This window comes from Nycticebus coucang, chromosome 15 (assembly GCF_027406575.1).
Source record: "Nycticebus coucang isolate mNycCou1 chromosome 15, mNycCou1.pri, whole genome shotgun sequence".
In the NCBI taxonomy this organism is placed as follows: domain Eukaryota; kingdom Metazoa; phylum Chordata; class Mammalia; order Primates; family Lorisidae; genus Nycticebus; species Nycticebus coucang.
Genome location: NC_069794.1, coordinates 72,206,176 through 72,225,265, shown reverse-complemented (window position 1 = coordinate 72,225,265; position 19,090 = coordinate 72,206,176). Strand labels below are relative to the sequence as shown.

General features: G+C 38.4%; 1 protein-coding gene across 1 annotated transcript in view; it reads right to left on the bottom strand.

Moving 5' to 3' along the window:
• SGCG (sarcoglycan gamma) overlaps window positions 1-19,090 on the bottom strand; it is a 104,804-nt gene that overhangs the window by 51,171 nt on the left and 34,543 nt on the right. The window contains exon 5 of the mRNA XM_053563478.1: window positions 3,389-3,508. Coding sequence (XP_053419453.1) covers window positions 3,389-3,508 — 120 coding nt within the window. The remainder of the gene's footprint in view (window positions 1-3,388; window positions 3,509-19,090) is intronic.

Below are 19,090 nucleotides of genomic sequence, written 5' to 3'. Positions count from 1 at the left end.
TGGTCTTGGGATTTTGTGATATAGGCTAGTCTCACTGGAGTTAGATGATATCTCAAAGTAGTTTTGATTTGCATTTCTCTGATGATTAAAGATGATGAGCATTTTTTCATATGTCTGAAGGCTGTGCGCCTGTCTTCTTCAGAGAAGTTTCTCTTCAAATCCCTTGCCCAGTCTGCGATGGGATCACTTGTTCTATTCTTGCTAATGAGTTTGAGTTCTCTGTGGATTCTGATTATTAAACCTTTGTTGGAGACATAACCTGCAAATATCTTCTCCCATTCTGAGGGCTGTTTGCTTGCTTTACTTACTGTGTTCTTGGCTGTGCAGAAGCTTTTTGGTTTGATCAAGTCCCAGTAGTGTATTTTTGAAGCTGCTTCAATTGCCCAGGGGGGTCCTCCTCATAAAATACTCACCCAGACTGATTTCTTCAAGGGTTTTCCCTGCACTCTCCTCTAGTATTTTTATAGTTTCATGTCTGAAGTTTAAATCTTTAATCCAGTGAGAGTCTATCTTAGTTAATGGTGAAAGGTGTGGGTCCAGTTTCAGTCTTCTGCAGGTTGCCAGCCAGTTCACCCAGCACCATTTGTTAAATAGGGAATCTTTTCCCCACTGAATGTTTTTAATTGGCTTGTCAAAGATTAAATAACAGTAAGTAGCTGGATTCATCTCTTGGTTCTCTATTCTGTTCCAGACATCTACTTCTCTGTTTTGGTGCCAATACCATGCTGTTTTGATCACTATCGATTTGTAGTATAGTCTGAGGTCTGGTAGCGTAATTCCTTCTGATTTGTTTTTATTTCTGAGTAATGTCTTGGCTATTTGAGTTTTTTTCTGATTCCATATAAAACGATCTTGCTTTTTTAAGATATTTAAAGTATGACAGTGGAGCTTTAATAGGGATTGCATTGAAATTATATATTGCTTTGGGTAGTATAGACATTTTAACAATGTTGATTCTTCTCAGCTATGAGCATGGTATGTTTTTCCATTTGTTAATATTTTCAGCTATTTCTTTTCTTAGAGTTTCATAGTTCTCTTTATAGAGATCTTTCACGTCCTTTGTTAGATAAATTCCCAAATATTTCATCTTCTTTGGCACTACTGTGAGTGTGATAGAGTCCTTAACTGTTTTTTCAACTTGACTTTTGTTGCTATATATAAAGGCTACCGATTTATGAATGTTGATTTTGTAACCTGGGATGCTGCTGTATTCCTTGATCACTTCTAAGAGTTTTGTAGTAGAGTCCCTAGTGTTTTTCAGATATACAATCATATCATCTGCGAAGAGCAAAAGTTTGATCTCTTCTGACCCTATATGGATACCCTTGATCACGTTTTCCTCATTCTCAAAAATGAGTATATATTTTTCATTCTCCATTGTAAATTTACTTTTAATATTGTAACCAAATATGGTCACCTAATTTACTAAAGGAAAACTCAGATGTTAGTCCACATAAACATGATTTGCAATTTTAGAACTAAAATGATATAAAAGGAATATTCTTAGACTTACAGCCCTTTTGTTTGAAAAAAGTCTCTCATGATAAACCTAGGTTTTCTTACTTTTCTTTCTTCAAAATTTTAAGGAGTAAAATGTTTTTGTTACATTTTAGATTTAGATTTTTGGCACTCCCTACTTTCCCCTTCTTCCTGGCTTGATTTCCAGCAACTTTTCTTTGTGCACACACGTACCCATTGGTCAGTTCCAGTTTATTAGAGGGTCCACGTGATGTTTGATTTTCCATTTTTGAGATATTTACAATTGTGGTCTCCAGCTCCTAACTGTTGCAAAAGGAATTACTTCATCACCTTTTTATGGCTGAATAGTACTACATGTTATACATATACCACATTTTGTTAATCCACTCATGAATTGATTGGCACTTGGGTTGATTTCACTCTTTTGGCTTGATTTCACCTCTTTGCAATTGTAAATTGTGCTGCAGTAAACATTCGAGTACAGGTGTCTTTTTGATAAAATGACTTCTTTTCTTTTGGGTAAATAGCAAAAGGGGATTCCTACATCAAATGGTAGGTCTACTTTTAGTTCTTTGAGGAATATCCATACTGTTTTCCAAAGAGGTTGTACTAATTTGCAGCCCCACCAATAGTGTATAAGTGTTCCTCTCTCTCTCTGCATTCACACCAGCATTTATTGATGTATTCACATATCAGACAAAATTGACATTAAATCAATAATGGATTCTTCATTTCAAGAAGAGTTATCTGTAGGTAGGCATCTGCCTCCAATTTACAATCCTTTCCTTGAAAGTGGCATGCTGACAGCTGCTTCTAGTCCACCATCTTCCTCTTTACTTTTTTAATATATATATATATATATATATATATATATATATATATATATATATATTTGGTAAACCTGAAACCACTTTCTTTTAGCTATCTTTCTCTCTGAACTCATGAGCACCAAGCTTCTTTTGATGTATCCTTCTGATGGTGGCTTCAGGATACACTCTTCCAGTGGTGGTGGCCAGACTCTGTGGAGGAAACTTGCACCAATGGAGGTATGCTCACAACTTGCTTGGTGTCAGCTGCCTTCCCAGCCAGAGGCATCATTATGTCTTGGACCTGTCAGTTAAAGGTGGCAGTGAAGGCAGAGCCTGTTTGGGACTCAGAACTGGGAATGGAGCTTAGACACAGATGGCACAGACGGCCTCCCACGACTTTGCTGTGGATCAGTTGGCACCGCATTTTCCCTGAGCATGGAGCCCCTTAGATGCTGGTGGCAGCCTTGTTTGCCTGGCTCCAAGCCTCTCAGGGCTAATTTCTAGTGAAATCTTGCTTTTTCTTGTTGTACTCCTCAACATATTCCCATGGAATCTTTAGTGGATTCTGGCACATTTCCCTCAGAATTCACCTGACTTATGTTCTTTCCCAACTAAAACTTTCCTTTTTTCTGAGACAAACTGGTGATCAATGTCTCTAGTCTATCACCTTGCCTTGATTTTTTCAAAATTAGTCTATTTTTAACCCTATTAAATCTTTAGTTTAAGAAAAGTTTTTTTTTTTTAATAGAAATGTAGGGAATCCATGTACTTGATATGATAGGCATAAAAGGAATTTAAAAAATAGATACTTGAACTGTATAGATGATAAAGAAATATGGTAAGCTTTAAAGTTACTGACTTGGAAAGAGACAAAGAGTAATAAGATGGCAGAAGAGAGGGCAAAGATTTGTGAGGAGGATTTCATTCTTCTAGGAGAGTATCAAAGAATTGCAATAAAAATGACATCTGAAAAATAAAAAAATTCAAACTCCCATCTCTTATCTGCCTGAAAAATTTCAAGGTAAACTTGACAAAAATACATTTGATTTTGTGGAAGTGTACTCTGTGGGATATTGTTTTTGTCAAAAATTACCACATACCAGTTATTCGAAGTTTATCTGTACCAACCATAACTTCCTTTTCATCAACAGTAAATAGTGGCTTTCCATCTTTGGAGTTGATCTGAAAGAGTTGACTCTGGACTTCTACCATTTTGGGACCTGATGGATTAATTAAAACAATTTATTATGAAGTGTTTATTACAAGCAGGATCAAATTCTTTGTATACATGCCATGTATCTAGCAATACCAAATAATATAATATCTAAGATTTGTTACTACTAGTTTTATTTTTTCATTAAAAAAGCTTTTAATTTCTTATTTCTATGGATTAAGGGAGTACAAATGCAGTTTTGTTACATGGCCATAGTGTACAGTGTGAAGTCTTTCCTTTTGTTGTACCCATCACCTGAATAGCGTACATTGTCCCATTAGGTCATTTTTCTTCTATGATTGAATTTTGCAAGTGTAAATCCTATATCTATTATTTTATTAAAATTAATTAATATCAAACATATGTCAATCTATCTTAAATATGTTTGAATAAATTATTTAAAAGTTTACTTCTTAAGGTTTTTAAAACTTGTCTCAAATAATGTCTCCTGTTCATACTTAAACTGCATTTTTTCACTTATTAACCAACTAAGGATCTTGCATTTCAAAATGTGAGATTTGTGAAAGACTCTTACAAATGGCTTACTTCAGTGGTCAAAGTTCACCCAGTAGAAGCTGTATCTTGAATCTTTCCTGGCCATTATTCTCAGAAGAGATCCTCACTTCTTACTCCATGGGGAAAACACCATGGAAGGACATCCTCATGTTTTTGCCCTTCCCTTTCTCCTAAGATGTGAAAATACTGTCAAATCCTTTCTTACCTATGATATGTCTCATTAGCAATATTTTATCTTTCCTGATGTCTTTCATTTAAAAACTAATACTACAGGAGGAAGGGGCAAGATAGTCAACTAGCAGCAGCTTTTGCCAGAAGCTCCCTTCCAGAATGAAAAAACATGGACTGAAGTACTCATAGTAGTTGAAATTGGAGAGTTGAAAACAAGGAGAAGAAATCAAGAAGCTCAACATCCTCACTGAGACAAACTGCAAGGACAATGATGAGGAACAGGAAGGAAGAGAACAGAGAATGGGTATGGAGTGACTAGACTAATGGAGGTTGGTACCAAACAGAAGGAGAAAGGCCACCTCTCCACCCAACACCTAGAGGGATTTCTGTGGGCTTCCATGATCAGCAAGCTCACGATCTCTCAGACCATGGGAGAGAGCCATAAGGTCCTAGTTTTCCTGCATCTGGGAGTTTCCATCTCTGGGTTCCCTTTCTGCCTGGGAGAAAAGTGGACCAATTTTGTCACCACCACTTTGTGCCCACAGACCTTTTCCCTCTTGGTTACCCAACAGATTGCCCCCTGCAGGGGTCAGCTTCCCAGTGCTTGGGCAAGGCTGAGTGCTAGCCCTGCTGGCTAAGGCAGCATGGAGGGTCTGTCCCCCACCAGGTATCAGAAAGGCAAAGGACCTCCCAACGATGGAAGCAAGGGTTACCAAGGCTACTTTCTCTCTCATCTTTACAGGTCAGATGCTTACCTGGCTGTGAGAGGAAAGGTGAATAGGCCCTGCCCTCCCTAGCATGTCTGGCAGGATCTCTGAGGGACTTCTGCATTGTTTGGTCTTGTGCTTCTAGTGTGCCCTGCCTCCACTGTGAGAGGAAATTCTGACTCAGTGCATGGACTAGCAAGGTGGGGGTCCCTCCTGCATCTCCATCCTGTGTGTCCCTCCTGCTAGTAGGGAGGGGAAATTTTCCCTGCCCTCTGAAGTGACTCTACCAAGCATCTGTGCCTGGCAGTCTTGCCTCCCCTTGCTGCTAACTTGCAGAGAGACATGCCTAGCCACAGGTGACCTTGCCATGGGAATGTCCTGGAAGCAGATGGTGGATGAGGGTTGCAATGTGTCTAATCCATTGTGGCCAGGACTCCAGTGAAAACCATGGCATCTGGAATTTGTTTGCATAAGGGGCATTCATGCTATGGGGTGGGAACTTGGGTGAGAGCAGCTGGACAGCCAGGGATTGCCCATCCCCAGCTGCTGGGAGTAGGGGTGGGGCACAGCAATTCAAACCTATTACAGTAGGGACTTCAGTGAAAAACTGCAGCTCCTTTAAACTGGGTGGAGGGCAGGCTGATACCAGTACAGAAACAGTTCCCATTAACCAGGTGACACACCCAGCCTAGGACCATCAGTTGGAAGTCCACCCATCAGTGCTACCATCCCAACTTGAAGAAAGAAAGGCTTGCCCTCAGAGAGTCTCATGCTGCAGCCCCAAAAGAGAGCTTCAGGTGGCTGTATGCAGAAGGGCCACAGGTATAAGCCACAGTCCATTTGAACAGTTAGTGGTGAAGAGGTGGTGAGCTCCATATACTGGGTCCTCCAGATCTGACTTCAGCCCACTAATTTTAATTTCCATACAGTCTCTCAGGTTCTGCCTAAGGGTCCCCGATTAGAATATCTCTTAATAACTATTTAGGGGCAATCTAACATTCCAGGGTAAAAAGCATAATAAATATATAAATAACTGAAAATACACGTGAGAAGAACCAGCAGAAGAACCCTGGAAACATGAAAAATCAGAGCAGATCAATACCCCCATGAAATTACAAGGGAGATACAGCAGAAAATACCATCCATAAAGAAATTGTTGAAATGACAGAAATAGAATTCAAAATATGGAAGGCAAATAAAATGAGTGGAATTAAGGAGAAGATGGGGAAAAAAATCCCAAAGGAAGTCCAAATACTGTCTAGAAAAATTAGAGAAATTAAAGACAAAGTTACCAAAGTTCTGGGCATAATTAGGAAGGATATAGCAGACCCCAAGGAATTGAAAAAGGCATTAAGAAGATTCAAAACACAGTAGAGAGTCTCAGCAATAGAGAAGAACATGGAGTAGAGAGAATCTCAGTAATTGAACACAAGACTTTTGAACTAACCCAATCATTCAAAGAGACAGAAAAAGGAGAATAAAAGCAGAGCTTTCTATGAGAGAGTTATGGGAGTACTCTAAAAAATCTAATATTCAAATTATAGGGATTACTGGCTGGGTGAATGGCTCACATCTGTAATCCTAGCACTCTGGGAGTTTGAGGCATATGGACTGCCTAATCTCAGGAGTTTGAGACCAGTCTGAGCAAGAGTGAGACCACATCTTTACTAAAAATAGAACAAGTAGCTGGATGTTGTGGCAGGCACCTGTAGTCCCAGCTACTCAGGAGGCTAAAGAAAGGGGATCACCTGAACCCAAGAGTTCAAGGTTGTGAGACTTGCTCTACAAACAAACAAACAAACAAACACAAATGTGGGGATTCCAGAAGGAGAAGAAGAGGGTGCTAAAAGTATAGAAACTTTACTTCAAGACATCATGGTGGAGAATTTCACAAGCATTGCAAAAGACCCAGGAATCCAGACACTAGAGAGTTTCGGAACCCAAGCATGACCCAATTCAAACAAAACATCACCTAGGCCATTAATCACAATGTGGCCAAAGTCAAAATGAAAGGGAAAATTTTTTTAAGCAGCCAGATGTAAGAAAGTTCCTACATACAAAGGAAAAAAGAATAGGGTGACAGATGACTTTTCAGCTGAAAGTTTTCAAGCCAGGAGAGGGTGATCTTCTGTCATTTACCTTCTTAAACAAAACAATTTTCATCTCAGGATTTTATAACCTGCTAAAGTTTCATATTTAACAGAGAGATCAAATATTTAACTGACATGCAAACATTGAAGAAATTTGCCACAACCAGAGCAGCTCTGCAGGAAGTACTCAAAACCATTCTTCATCCTGACCATCATAATGGACCACCAACAAAGTAGACAACCAGAAATTAAAGGACAAAGCTTAGCTTCCTCAATGGCACAAGGGATAAAACTAAGCAATGGACCTCCACAAAGCAAGATGAATAGAACTCAACCATACTTATAAATTCTCTCAATAAATGTGAATGGTTTGAATTCCCCACTGAGGAGGCACAGACTAGCTGACTGTATAAAAAGGCATAAGCCAACTATATGCTATCTTCAGGAAAAACATCTAACCTCTAAGCCAGTGGTTCTCAACCTTCCTTATGCTGCAATGTATTTTCATTGTTAAAAAGGGGTTGCAACCCACAGGTTGAGAACTGCTGCTAAGCATGAAACAAGACTCAGGGTGAAGGGATTTAAAACAATATTTCAGGCAAATGGAAATCAGAAGAAAGCAGATACAATTGGATTTAAACCAACAAAAATAAAGAAAGACAAAGATGAATGCTATATACTGGTCAAGGGAACAATTCAACAAGATGAAATTTCAATCCTAAATATCTATGCACACAACTTAAATGCTCCAAGATACATAAAATGAGCCCTTACTCACCTGAACAACATGACATCGTATAATACCATAATAACTGGGGAATAATAACTGCCATAATAACACCCCTCTGATAGAACTGGAGAGATCCTCCAAGAAGAAACTAAACAAAGAAGCAAAGGACTTAAACATGGACTTAAAACAAATGGCTTTAACAGACATATACAGAACATTTCATCCTAATAAAATTGAGTGTACATTCTGCTCATCAGCCCACAGATCATCCTAAAAAATGAATCATATAATAGGACAGAATTCAAACTTCAGAAAGTTTAAAAAAATAGAAATTATACCCTGTATCTTCTTGGACCATCACAGAATAAAAATAGAACTCAACTCCAACAGAAATCTTCAGATCCACATAAAGATATGGAAACCAAACAATCTTATCATGATTGACAACTGGGTTAAGGATGAGATAAAGAAAGAAATCATTAGATTTCTCAAACAAAATGACAATGAAGCCACAAGGTATCAAAACTTGTGGGATACTGCAAGAGCTATCCTAAGAGAGAAATTTACAGCATTAAATGCCCATGTGCAGAAAACAGAAAGAGCACAAGTCAACAATCTTGGACCATCTCAAGGAGCTGGAAAATGAAGAGCAATTCAACCCTAAACCTAGCAAAAGAAAAATAACCAAAATTAGAGCAGAATTAAATGAGATCAAGAACACAAGAATCATTTAGAAAATGGATAAACCCTTTGCCACACTAACCAGAAACAGAAAAGTAAGATCTCTAATAACCTCAATCAGAAACAAAAAAGGGGAAATAATAACCAATACCACAGAGATATAAAAGATTATTACTGATTACTACAAAAAACTCTATGACCAAAAATTTGAAAGTGTAGAGGAAATAAGCCAAAAGCTGGAATCACACCACTTTTCTAAACTTAGTTACTTCTATTCTGATAGAAGTAACTCAATCAATAGAGAAAAAATTAGAAATTTGAATAAGCCAATATTAACAATGAATTTGCTGCAACATTAAAAATATTCCAAAAAAGAAAAGTCCTGGACCACATGGTTTAACACCAGAATTTTATCAAATCTTCAAAAAGGGACTTGTACCTATACCGCAGAACCTATTCCAAAACATAGACAAGGAAGGAACTCTCCCCAACATGTTCTATGAAGCAAGTGTCATCCTGACACCAAAACCAGGAAAGGACCCAACAAAAACCAGCAACTAAAGATGGATACCATTAATGAATATTGATGCAAAAATATTCATTGAGATCCTAGCAAACACAATGCAGCTGTACATTAAAAATATATACATAATGGTCAGGTAGGGAAATTCTCCCTGTGTCTTGCCTGCTAAATATTGGCTTTGTTTCCCACTCATGACCTTCTCCATGACCCAAAGTCCCTTAAGGCCATGCTGACTTTTGCTTGAAATTTTTTCTACTTTGGACCACCCTGGATAGGCCAGCTTATCCCATCCCCTCTCTGGGACCCTTATCCTGTGTTTAGACTTATTTCTCTTGGCCCATCCCATCCCACACAATCTTTTATTCATATCTTTGTTAATTTATTCAACCAATATTTATTGAATAACCTATTAGACATATAAAGGCAGCCTGAATTAAGAATTATGGCATTAGCTAAATGAAAAAAAATCCAATTCCAGCATATGAATATTGTCTAATCAAATTATTATATATTAATATATTCCTGGAATATTCCATAGCCATCGAAATAGTGTTATGGGATGTTTTTATTAAACTGGAAAATGATGGACTTCAGCATAGATGATGACCACAGTAGCATATGGTAATCAATCTCCCCAAATCTCTTTCTTTAAGTATATGGAATAGCTTCATAGCTATTCTGCACAAACCACACCCTTGGCATTACTTGAACATGGATAAGCTGCTAAAGAACTGCAAGTCAAAGGAGAAAAATTAACAAGTCCCAGGGCCACACTGCTCAAATATCTGTCCCACTGCAGGCTATGTGGTGAGCTAAGACAGACGGGGCAACCCCAGGGAAGACAGGTGAGCAGAGGTAGGGAGTGGCCACTTAAGGGATAGATAAAAAGTATTGTAGGGTATGGACACAGAATAGAGCTGGGATAGAAATTCAGACGTCAGACAATGTTCAATTTGAAAAGCATTTAACATGACAAAAGGGACATTTTTAAATTCTAAAATCATAATCCACAATGCAGACATTATATTCATGAATGTTTACCACCCAAATATCACAGTAACCCCTTTTAGGAAGCAAAAGTTAAAGATGTAAAGACACATAGACTGAACACTAATAACACTAGACTTCATACAGCACTTTCAGTACAAGACAGATAAGCAAATAAGTGAGGAAAAAGAAGAGCTAAAAATGCAATCAATCAGGCAAGTTTTATGGACATATATTGAACACATTAAAGAAAATAGGCATTCAAGGATGCTTTCTTTTTTCTTAGGATGTTTTCTTAAAATGTTAAAATATATGTACCTTAACCTTCAGGCCAATCTTTTACCAGTGCAGAAAGACTAGAAAGCATTTCCACTAAGACTGAGGACAAGTCAAGAATACCCTTGACTGCTACTCAGCATTGTAGAGGAGATGTATTAGTCAATACAACTAATAAATTAAGATCAATTAGAGGCATATGATTGAGTAAACAAATAAAACCATTTCTATTTTCAGATGATATAATATCATGTATGGGAAACTCCAAAGATTCTGATAGAAGTAACTCAATCAATAAAAATATTCAGCAAAACAGCAGGGTGTAAAAGTAATACCTGATGATCAGTAACTTTCATATATACAAACAAAAGTTAAATATATAATGGTAGAGAAAATGCCTTTTACAACAACAACAAAGATGATGAAAACTGTAGGAAACTTTTTAATAAGAGATGTGTAAAATATATATGAGGAAAAATTATAAACACTTCTGAAAGACATGTGAATAAATGGAAAGACATTCTGTGTTCTTGGATAGAATGGCTCAACAATGTCAGATGTCATTTCCCAGCGTTTAATTTATAAATTCAATGCAATCACAGTAATGATGCCAACAAATTACTTTATGGTTAGTAAATTGCTAAAGTTTATATATAACTTTTATCTTTAAAAAATGGTTGTTCAAACAATTGCAATCAGTGTAACTGGCTTATTGTACCCTCAATGAATCCCCAACAATAAAAAAAAAAAAAAAAGAAAAAAAATGGTTGTTCAATTATCCCAACACCATAAGCAAACATACAAGAACAGCTTAGAAAAATATACTACAGGGAAATCAGCCCCTCTGGACACACTGTAAAAGTCTCTATAATTCAAAGAATATGGTACTCAGGCATGGGTAGACAAACAGTGCAACAGAATAGAAAGTCCATAATTACCCCACAGTATATATGGAAATCTAGAATATGATAATGATGGCATTTCAAATCGCCAGTCTAAATATAGACTTCCAAATAAATGGTGTTGAGACAATTGAACAACCATTTTTGAAAGATAAAACTAGATCTATATTTCATATCACACAAGAATAAACTTCACATGCATTAAGGATCTAAGTATTAGAAAGTGAAACCACGCAAACACTAAAGAAAACATAGGTGAATTTCTTTTGAAATTTAACGTAGGGAAGTCTTTTAAACCATGTCTCAAAATCCAGAGACAATCAAAGAAAGAATGTAAATTTGACTACATAAAAATTAGAAAATAGAAATAAAGTTTTCTCTGTCTAAAAGCACATGATCATGTTAGATGAGAACTGAAAAACTGGAAGAAAATACCACATATTACTAACACATACCCAAGGGAGAGCGATCCCTAATAAATAAAAACTATTAACAATTGAGAAATAAAAAAGGGAAAATCAGATAGAAAAATGGAAAGTCATGAGCAGAAAATTCACAGCGCATATGAAAATTGCCCTCAAACTTATTAAAAACTGTTCAAACTTGCTCATAATGAGAGAAATGCAAATTAAATCAACACTGAGATACCATTTCTCACCTAGTAGACTAGAAATAATTTAGACACATACAACAACATATTCTGTTGGTGAGGCTGTCAGAAAATTAGTAAATTATTACTTAGTAAAAACCAGAGCAATTACACAAATTTAGCATTATCCTTAAAAAGGAAAACTGGCTTAGTAGATACTTCATTCTATTCCCCTTTTTACCAAAAGTACATCTCATGGTGCCAGTTGCTTTTCTATGAAGGAACACCTGTTTTTTGACTGAGCATAATGGCTATAATTAATTGTCATAATGTTCTCTTTATTTGGGGAGATGGAAAGTGGATCCTTCATGGTTTTCCTTCTAACTTATTCTTTTCACTCAATCCTTCCAGCCATTGCAGCTGGTGGATTTGTCTTCTTGAAGACTTGTTCTTTGTTCTTTTTATGAAAGCATTCACTGTTTTCAAGTGAAAGTTGCTTTCTCCTGGTCTCTCAGTTATTTAGTTCAATGTATTTCAGTTTGGGGGTTTTCCTAGGGTGCTCCTCCATTGGGCCAGGAAGCTTTGGTGTTTTGTTTTGTTTTGAGACAGAGTCTCACTTTGTTACCCTTGGTCAAGTGCTGTGGCATCATAACTCACAGCAACCTCAAACTCTTGGGCTCAGGTGATCCTCTTGCCTCAGCTTCCCAAGTAGCTGGGTGTATAGGCACCCAACACAATGCCCAGCTATTTTTAGAGATAGTCTCCTTCTTGCTTAGGCTGGTCCTGAGCCTGTAAGCTCAGGCAGTCCACCCACCCCAGACTCCCAGAGTGCTGGGCTTACAGGCATAGGTGCCACGCCTGACCAGGAGGCTTTTCTGTAAATCTTCCTAGATGAGAACCCCGCTAGTGCTAAGGGCAGTAGCAGGGCCTCTCTGCTCCTCTGCAGCAGCTTCTTGCAATGTTTCAGCTGTTCTTCACGAGGAGCGGTTCACACCAACCTGTCCACCACAGGGCTCCTTCTCCTCCCCCAGACTGATACCTCCCCACTCTTCTCTATCATTCTCAGTATTCTTTTTCTCGCTGTCCAGAGTTTCCATTCTCTGGAACACAATCTTCAGCATCTAATTCTCCATATTCCTGTGCTCTTTTTTCCTGCTGAAGTATCTGCAGCTTACTCTCTGTGATATCTGAGGGGTTGGTACTCAGAAAAGCTGAATCAAAATTCTGGCATGTATCATCACATTCTCTTGTTTGTGTGTGTGTGTGTGTGTGTGTCTACACTGGTCAGTCCGGGAGAGTTCTTTCATCATGGCATCAAGCTGTCACTTCTTTTCTACCATTGATTCCTATGGTCGCGGCTCCCAGGGCTCTCCTCCTTAACAAAATTGCTGGCCATTGTCCTGAGCAATGATGACAGAATTGTGCAGCAGAAAGCGTGATATGATTGCCTGTCTTTGATAAGTCTGCAAAACCCATTGCAGGAGGGATGGATGTTAAAGAGGAAGCACTCATTAATTCCCATCAATCTGAAGATGAAGTCCCCAGGCTTCTGCCTCAATTCCCACCTCTCCTTAGAGTTCACTAGCTGCTTTAGCAATTTTTCTACAGAATGTTGAGAATCACGTGAATGGCTGAAAATGTAAATACATATTCTTTTGTCTTTCTTTTGTTTCTCCAGCACTTTCCAACACTGTTCTAGTCTTGTGTTTGAAGCTTCTTTTCTCTGTGGCACACTGCTCTTGGACATCGTTAATCTTCAGATTCTGAGTCACCATCCTGTTTGTCCTGTTTCTACTATTTCTCTAGAAGGATTTCAAAAAAGAAACAAAGACTTTCTCTAAAGTCACCAAGACTTGTGGGAACAGGGAACACTGACAATTCTGGCATCATTCCAAATGTCTTTTCTTTTGAGTTGAATCTTTCCAGTCAAAGATACCTTGGCTGCCATTAGCATTGCTGTCTGTGACACACTCAAAATTCTGCAATACTATATTCATTCTATTGTTGTAGTGTTTTACATGTATGTCATTGACATGCTAAGTAAATAAGTCTTTCATATAAGCTTATCACAATAATTCTTCGAAGGCAGAAGTTCAAAGAACTCCAGAACTTAATGAATTGGTGAGATTCATATTTCTCAGCAAGTTATGCAAAATGCTATCAAAGCTCTGGATCCAAGATAGTATGGCTGTAGCAGATCATCCAGTGCTGGAGGAAAGTGACCTAGATGTCTGGGTGGCAGTAATCAACTTATGCCATAAAAATCACCAGCTCCTCTAGTGGGTTTATTTGGTTGTAATTTGAATCCCACATTGTATTTGTAGTGATTATACTGCCATAGATAATCCTCTGGGGAAAGGCCAGGGGGGTTGTGGGTCAGGTGCGATACCCAGGCAGGTTGCTGGGCAGCAGGGACACATGAACTGCAGCCTGGCTCAGGCTTTCAGAAAACACTCACTGCCAAAACCATCCCCCATCTGGCTGCAGCTCGCATAATTCTGAGTGTCTCTTGTTTTTATCTAACCAGAATTGATTTCTGTTATTTGAAATAGAATAAAAATGCACTGAAGTAATCAGAGCTGTATTTACCATTAGGAAGTTCCCATTGTTGTTGCGTATGACTTGGTATCCTCTAGTTCAAAGATTCGAGGTGCTAGTTACTAGTGCTGGCATCTTAAAGTTTGATTTCCTTAGAAATTTGGTAAGGATTTTTTATTTTGACCGTATTGGATGTTAATTTTTCCCCAGTGGTTTAGTATAAAATAGTTATTCTCTTAGTTAAATGAGATTAAGATGGCTAGTTAACATAAATTACATTTAATATTCAAATTGGCAAAATTTAACTTCTTTTAGGAAATGTGAGACACAAAGAGTTGCCGCTGTGGGGTGGTGCCTGTGGTTCAGTGGGTAGGGGGCCAGCCCCATATACCAAGGGTGGCAGGATTGAACCTGGCCCTGGCCAAACTGCAACAAAAAGTAGCTGGGCATTGTGGCAGTTGCCTGTAGTCCCAATTACTTGGGAGGCTGGGGCAAGAAAATCACTTAAGCCCAGGAGTTGGAGGTTGCTGTGAGGTGTGATGCCCCAGCACTCTACTGAGGGCGATAAAGTAAGACTCTGTCTCTTTAAAAAAAGTGGGGGGAGGAGAGCAAGATGGCGGCTGAGTAACAGCTTCCTTGCATCTGGGCACCGTGAGTCTGGGGAGATAAGAATCCAGGCATCTCTGGCTGGTGGATTATAGGGCTGCCTATAATCATCCCTTTGAGGATACAGGGAGCCAGCAAGGCACTTCTGGACCCCAAAAGGAGGACAAAAACAGTGGAAAACTGTCAAGTGGTCGCATGTGTTCAATCGGTCCAATCCCGCCAACAGCTGTAAGTACAGTAGCAGTGAGACTGCAAACCGGAAAGGCCTAACTGTGAACTGTTTTGGTGTTTTTGGACTTGGCACTCAGTTGAAATGCCTTGGGGAGAGCTTGAGCTGGAGTGCAGAGAACTTTGGGCATTGTCTATGGCCCCAGGTTGAGCCGCTGAGCCAGACGGAGCTAATAGTGTTTGGCTGTGGGTGGTAGGGAGCCACTGAGAGAGAACTGTCCCAGCAAGGTCCGCCCTCAGGGTTGCAGAGCAAGGATTGGGCAGGAGCTAGTAACCTAGTGACTGAGCAGCCTAAAGGTAGGGACTGAGCCACCTTACAGCCCTAACCCACAGGGGCAGAGTGAGACCAGTTTTGGCACACTGGGTAAGTGGATAGCCACTTCAGCAGTGATTCTAGTGACAAGCACTTTCCTGGGAAAGCTTCTGCTTAGCAATTTAGAAGTTTAAAGTGCCCTTTAAGAGGGCTGAAGAGAGATTTAGGGTTTCTACCCTGTGGGGTTTCAATAATCAGCGGAGGCCTCCAGTCATACCAGTGTTGAGTGTAACATCTCATACCCCAGAAGATCACCTGTTGCCCAGACAATATTCAACAAAACATATATACTACTTTGTTTTTTGTTTTGTTTTGTTTGTTTTTTATTTTGATGATGTTGTTGTTTTGTTTTTTATTTTCAACCTTTTCCATATAGATTTTTTCTTTTCTTTCTTCATTTTTCTAGTTTAAATACACTTTCCCATTGCTGCATTTTTCAATAACAAGAACTTCATTTTTGCTAGTGTTTCTACCCCTATTATTTGGTTTTTCACCCAATTTTATCCCATAAAGTTTTCTGTTTGCTTGTTTTGGTTTCATTTATAGCATTTCTGTCTTTCCTCTCTACTTGGTGGAGGTGGGGTACTGCGTCTGATCAGGTTAGCAAAGAGCTGCTGACCTCAAGGGAACCACCCAACGGGGCACCCCCAGAGGTTGGTTTTTTTTTTTTAAGATTGTGTCAAAGTACCCTACTGTACACCTATATTGTTCTGTCTCCCTCTTTCAGTGCCTGTCTTCTTTTTGTCAATATTCCTTTTACCCACCCCCTATCCTTTCTCTATTTTCCTTTCATTCTTTCCTTCTTTCTTTCATCCCTTCTTACACTTCAACCTTCTCATCCTTCTGGTCCTGTACCAAAAGGACTCATCGAAACCTTAGTCCATAGGCACGGGAACTTAAAGAGCAAGAGGAAATGAAAGGAAAATTAGGGCAAGGAAACAGATAAAAGAAATCACTCAGGAAGAATAAGCAGAAAACTCCAGGCAACATAAAGAACCACGCCAGAGCAACCCCTCCAAGGGACCATGAGGGAGCTACTGCAGAGGATTCCACCTATGAAGAAATGTTAGGAATGACAGAAAGGGAATTTAGAATAGACATGATGAAAACAATGAAGGAAATGATAGAAACAATGAAGGAAACTGCTAATAAAGTGGAAAATAACCAAAAGGAAAGCCAAAAACAGAATCAAATAAGAGATGAACGATATGAAGAATATAAAAAGGATATAGCAGAGCTCAAGGAACTGAAACAGTCAATTAGGGAACTTAAAGATGCAATGGAAAGAATCAGCAACTGGTTACATCATGCAGAAGAAAGAATTTCAGAGGTAGAAGACAAAGTTCTTGAGATAACTCAGATAGTAAAAGAGGCAGAAAAGAAGAGAGAGAAAGCAGAACGTTCACTGTCAGAATTATGGGACTTTATGAAGTGTTCCAACATACGAGTTATAGGAATCCCAGAAGGGGAAGAAGAATACCACAGAGGAATGGAAGCCATACTAGAGAATATTATAAAAGAAAATTTCCCAAACATCACCAAAGATTCTGACACATGCTTTCAGAGGGATATTGGACCCCAGATCGCCTCAACTCTAATGGAGCTTCTCCAAGACACATTGTGATGAACCTGTCCAAAGTCAAGACAAAAGAAAAGATTCTGCAAGCTGCCAGGAATAAGCGCCAGTTGACCTACAGGGGCAAATCCATCAGAGTGACCGCAGACTTCTCTAATGAAACTTTCCAAGCAAGAAGACAATGGTCATCTACCTTTAATCTACTTAAACAGAACAATTTCCAGCCCAGAATTCTGTACCCTGCTAAGCTAAGCTTAAAAATTGATGGAGAAATCAAATCATTTACAGATATACAAACATTGAGGAAATTCACCCCCCAAAGACCAGCTCTACAGGAAATACTTCAACCTGTTCTACACACTATCACAATGGATCAGCAGCAAAGTAAGAACTCAGAAATTAAAGGACAGAACCTAACTTCCACATTGATGCAAAAGATAAAACTAAGCAATGGACTCTCACAAAATAAGATGAATAGAATACTACCACACTTATCAATTATCTCAATAAATGTTAATGGCTTGAATTCCCCACTGAAGAGACATAGATTGGCTGACTGGATTAAAAAACACAAGCCATTCATTTTCTGTCTGCAGGAAACACACCTGGCTTCACAGACAAATTAAAACTCCGAGTCAAGGGTTGGAAGACAATTTATCAGGCAAATGGAATTCAGAAGAAAAGAGGAGTTGCAATCTTATTTTCAGATTCATGTGGATTTAAAGCAACTAAAGTCAAAAAAGACGAAGACGGTCACTTTATATTGGTCAAGGGAAAAATACAACAAGAAGATGTTTCAATTCTAAATATTTATGCACCCAATTTAAATGCTCCCAGATTCTTGAAACAGACCTTACTCAGTCTGAGCAATATGATATCTGATAATACCATAATAACAGGGGACTTTAACACTCTTCTTACAGAGCTGGACAGAACCTCTAAACAGAAATTAAACAAAGATATAAGAGATTTAAATGAGACCCTAGAACAACTGTGCTTAATAGACGCAAATAGAACACTCCATCCCAAAGATAAAGAATATACATTCTTCTCATCACCCCATGGAACATTCTCCAAAATTGATCATATCCTGGGACACAAAACAAATATCAACAGAATCAAAAGAATTGAAATCTTACCTTGTATCTTCTCAGACCATAAGGCACTAAAGGTGGAACTCAACTCTAACAAAAACGTTCGACCGCACACAAAAGCATGGAAATTAAACAATCTTCTGTTGAATAACAGATGGGTGCAGGAAGAAATAAAACAGGAAATCATTAACTTCCTTGAGCATAACAACAATGAAGACACAAGCTACCAAAACCTGTGGGATAGTGCAAAAGCAGTTTTGAGAGGAAAATTTATTGCTTTAAATGCCTACATTTTAAAAACAGAAACAGAGTGCATCAACAAACTCACAAGCCATCTTATGGAACTGGAAATAGAAGAACAATCTAAGCCTAAACTCAGTAGAAGAAAAGAAATATCCAAATCAAATCAGAGATCAATGAAATTGAAAACAAAAGCATCATTCCGAAAATTAATGAAGCAAGGAGTTGGTTTTTTGAAAAAATAAATAAAATAGATAAACATTGGCCAGACTAATGAGAAATAGAAAAGTAAAATCTCTAGTAACCTCAATCAGAAATGATAAAGGGGAAATAACAACTGATCCCACAGAGATACAAGAGATCATCTCAAAATACTACCAGAAACTCTATGCCCCGAAATTTGACAATGAAGGAAAAGGATCAATATTTGGAAACACACCCTCTCCCTAGACTTAGCCAGAAAGAAAGAGAGCTCCTGAACAGACCAATTTCAAGCACTGAGATTAAAGAAACAATAAAAAATCTTCCAACCAAAAAATGCCCTGGTCCAGATGGCTTCACACCAGAATTCTATCAAACCTTCAGGAAGAGCTTATTCCTGTACTGCAGAAATTATTCCAAAAAATTGAGGAAGAAGGAATCTTCCCCAACACATTCTATGAAGCAAAATCACCCTGATACCAAAACCAGGAAAAGATCCAAACAAAAAGGAGAATTTCAGACCAATCTGACTCATGAATAGAGATGCAAAAATTCTCAACAAAATCCTAGCCAATAGATGACAGCTTATCATGAAAAAAGTCATACATCATGATCAAGTAG